General features: G+C 40.8%; 1 protein-coding gene across 1 annotated transcript; it reads right to left on the minus strand.

Annotated features, from left to right (window-relative positions):
- Nucleotides 1-663: 663 nt before the first annotated feature.
- On the minus strand, nucleotides 664-2,152 carry LOC103957239 (transcription factor MYB44). Its single transcript, XM_009369374.3, has one exon. It carries the CDS (start codon nucleotides 2,038-2,040, stop codon nucleotides 1,072-1,074), a length of 969 nt encoding a protein of 322 aa, XP_009367649.2. The 5' UTR covers nucleotides 2,041-2,152; the 3' UTR covers nucleotides 664-1,071.
- Between the last annotated feature and the right edge of the window lie 765 nt (nucleotides 2,153-2,917).

The raw sequence follows: 2,917 nt of genomic DNA on the forward strand, positions 1-2,917 counted from the left end.
AACGTATCCTACTTACCTTCTTTTTTCTTCTAATTATACGCCAACAACCGTTTCAATTGTTCAAACACTACCTTTTGTCGTCTCGTCTTGTGAATGCTGTGGTCTCGTTTAATATATCGATATTAACGTTTGATATATGTAATTATTTAATACTACGATTTATTAGTATTTCTCATAAATAAAATTTCAAATTCAATTATTACTAAAAGTAAATTTGAACAATATTATTACTAACCTATAAGACTAAACCCAATTTTTTCCTTAGTGTAAAAACTATAGTCTTAAAAAAAAAACATTGTTTGGTGTGAGTTGTTTTCAAGAAAAATATAAAAAATTACAATGAGGTTATTTTTGACGAAAAATTGACGTTAAGTATAAGAACTCGTTTAAATTTAATCGAAAAAAAAATATCTAAAAAAATTCGTAAATTTAAAATCTAAAGTAATTTGGACAAATTTCATGTAGTAATCGGTAGATATCGTCATCAACTTCGTAAACCTTACCGATATAGGATGAAGTTTTCATTTCACCGTTTCTCCATATCCCAAAATCCCTCGAATGTAGAGCAACGATACCCATTTTCAGTTTTACCATTGCACAGCAGAGATCAATAATATGAGCAACAAAAACAAACTGGAAATTAAATATTAAGAGGACGAAAAATAAGTGAAATTTCAAGGATTCATTTTCTTTTTTCTCCTCCCATTTTTTTTTCTTTCCATTTTTCTTCCCTTAAAGGTTGCATGGTTATCGATGAACAAGGCCCAAAGTTCCCTTCCCTCTTTGAACTGGATTCCACTCTGACCTTTCTTCTACCTCTCTCTCTCTCTCTCTCTCTCTCTCTCTGTACACTGACCAAAATTATTATTTTCCCTTACTTATTAAAAAAAAAAAAAAAGCAAAAATTAATAATAAAAAAAAAAAAGACAACACCACCACCCCTCTTCTTCCTTCCGTCCCCCTCCACAGACCCCTCCATAGATTTTATGATCAGGGTTTTCACTGCCTAGCTGCTACTTCTGTCCATAAAGCTCAAAACCTTTTGCATTGAGCTCCATTCCATCATCGTAATTAGGAAAATGTCCGGAATACTCCGCACCTTTCTCCCTCACTCAATCCTGCTATAAACCCAATTCGATTCACCCCAACATTCCTAAACCCGTCATTGTCAGCAGCCGCAGCCTGCTGAAAACAAACCCCGCCCTGCTCCAACCTCGCCATGTAGCTCCTCACCTCCTTCCTTATCATCCCCTGCATCACTCCCAGCAACTCCGAGGGCATATTCAACACCGGAGCAGCCGGAATCGGAGCCGGAGCCGGGATCGACTCGGTCGCCGCCGCAACACGGTTCGACACCTCCCCGGCGTCGACCCCGGGAAGTGACAGAGACAGTGAAGTCGGAGGGTCGTTCTCCTTCTCGCTGTTACTGCTGTTGTTGGAAGACGACGTCGTTTCTACTGGAGGCAAAACCCCGCCAGATCTTGCCACGGGTCTGTACACGTGGCAGTCGGGAAGAGACATGACTTGCACGCTGGAATCGCTCACATCCGACCCGGACGGGCTACCCGGGCTCATGTAAAGCCCGGTGGAAACAGGCACGCCCGACCCGGCACTAACGGACCTCTTCAGAGGCGGCTGCTCGTGGTCAAGGAGAAATTGACCATCGTACCCTCCATTCAAAACGACGCCACCGCCGTCAGAGCATTTTCGCTTGAGGGTGGAGTTCCAGTGGTTCTTGATGGCGTTGTCGGTCCGGCCGTTGAGGAGGCGGGCGATGGTGGCCCACTTGTTCCCGAACCGGGCATGGGCCCGGATAATCGTGTCGTCCTCCTCGAGAGTGAAAGCGCGGTGCTCCACCTGCGGCGACAGCTGGTTGCACCACCGCAGCCGGCACGACTTCCCGGACCGACCCGGAATCGACTTGCTGATCAGCGACCAGTTCCTGGGGCCGTGCTTCTGCACCAGCTTCTGGAGCGAGTCGTCCTCCTCGGGGCTCCATGGACCCTTGATTCGATCCATATCTTTCCTGATCACCGCCATCGCAATTAACTCACACAATCTCTCTCTTTAATTTTTTTTTTTTTTCGATTTTAATCTCTATAAATATTTGAATTTTGAAAGTTTGAGAGCCTCGGGTTTGGGCAGAGAAGATAAAACAGAGTGGTGAGGCGTAGGGTGGGGGTTTTTATACGAGGAAGGGGAGGGGGTGAATGGTGACCGCTTGGGCCGGTGGAGGTTTGATTGTTAAATAGTTGGTAATGTGGGTTTCAGCGGCACCGCTTGTTCGAAGCAGTCGGTTAAGAGTTTGGGAGGTTTGGGATACAGCTGGAAGGGACACGCGTCATTTGGAAAGTGAACTGAATTGCATAACATCACTCTTTGCCTTTTTATTTTATTTTTTGTTCAACGATGTTTGGTTTTTTAAAGATGAATAAGAAGAAATCCGTTTGTAACTTTATCGATTTGGTTGATCCCTTTTTATACAGTTAAATAATTAAACTATTTTAATTTTACTTAATTATTTTAGATATAATTTTTATAGAATAATTTATAAACTAAGAAGTTGTGATCGTAAATCTAAAGCTCTATAAATCAACAATTCACTTTTTAGTAAGAATTTTGACTCATTTTTTTAGTAGTAAAATATTATTTTGATTTTATTTATTTGCTTCTTTTTTCTTATGCCCACTGCAGCAGCAGGAGCGTCTACTTTACTCTGTCACAGTTGGTGGACTCTCGAGTGTTCGTTTCTCTTGTTTTTTTAATTTATTTTTAATTTTAAATATTTTTGAAATAGATCATTTAGTATTACGATCTACTGATATTTATTTATTTATAAGTGAGAAATTTTAGATTTGATTCTTGCTAAAAACGAATTTGAATTACATTATTACTAATTCATTGTGAGGCTAAATTT

This window comes from the organism of the source record quoted next, unplaced genomic scaffold, assembly GCF_019419815.1.
Source record: "Pyrus x bretschneideri cultivar Hongxiangsu unplaced genomic scaffold, Pyrus_bretschneideri_v1 Contig8, whole genome shotgun sequence".
NCBI classification, from domain to species: Eukaryota; Viridiplantae; Streptophyta; class Magnoliopsida; order Rosales; family Rosaceae; genus Pyrus; species Pyrus x bretschneideri.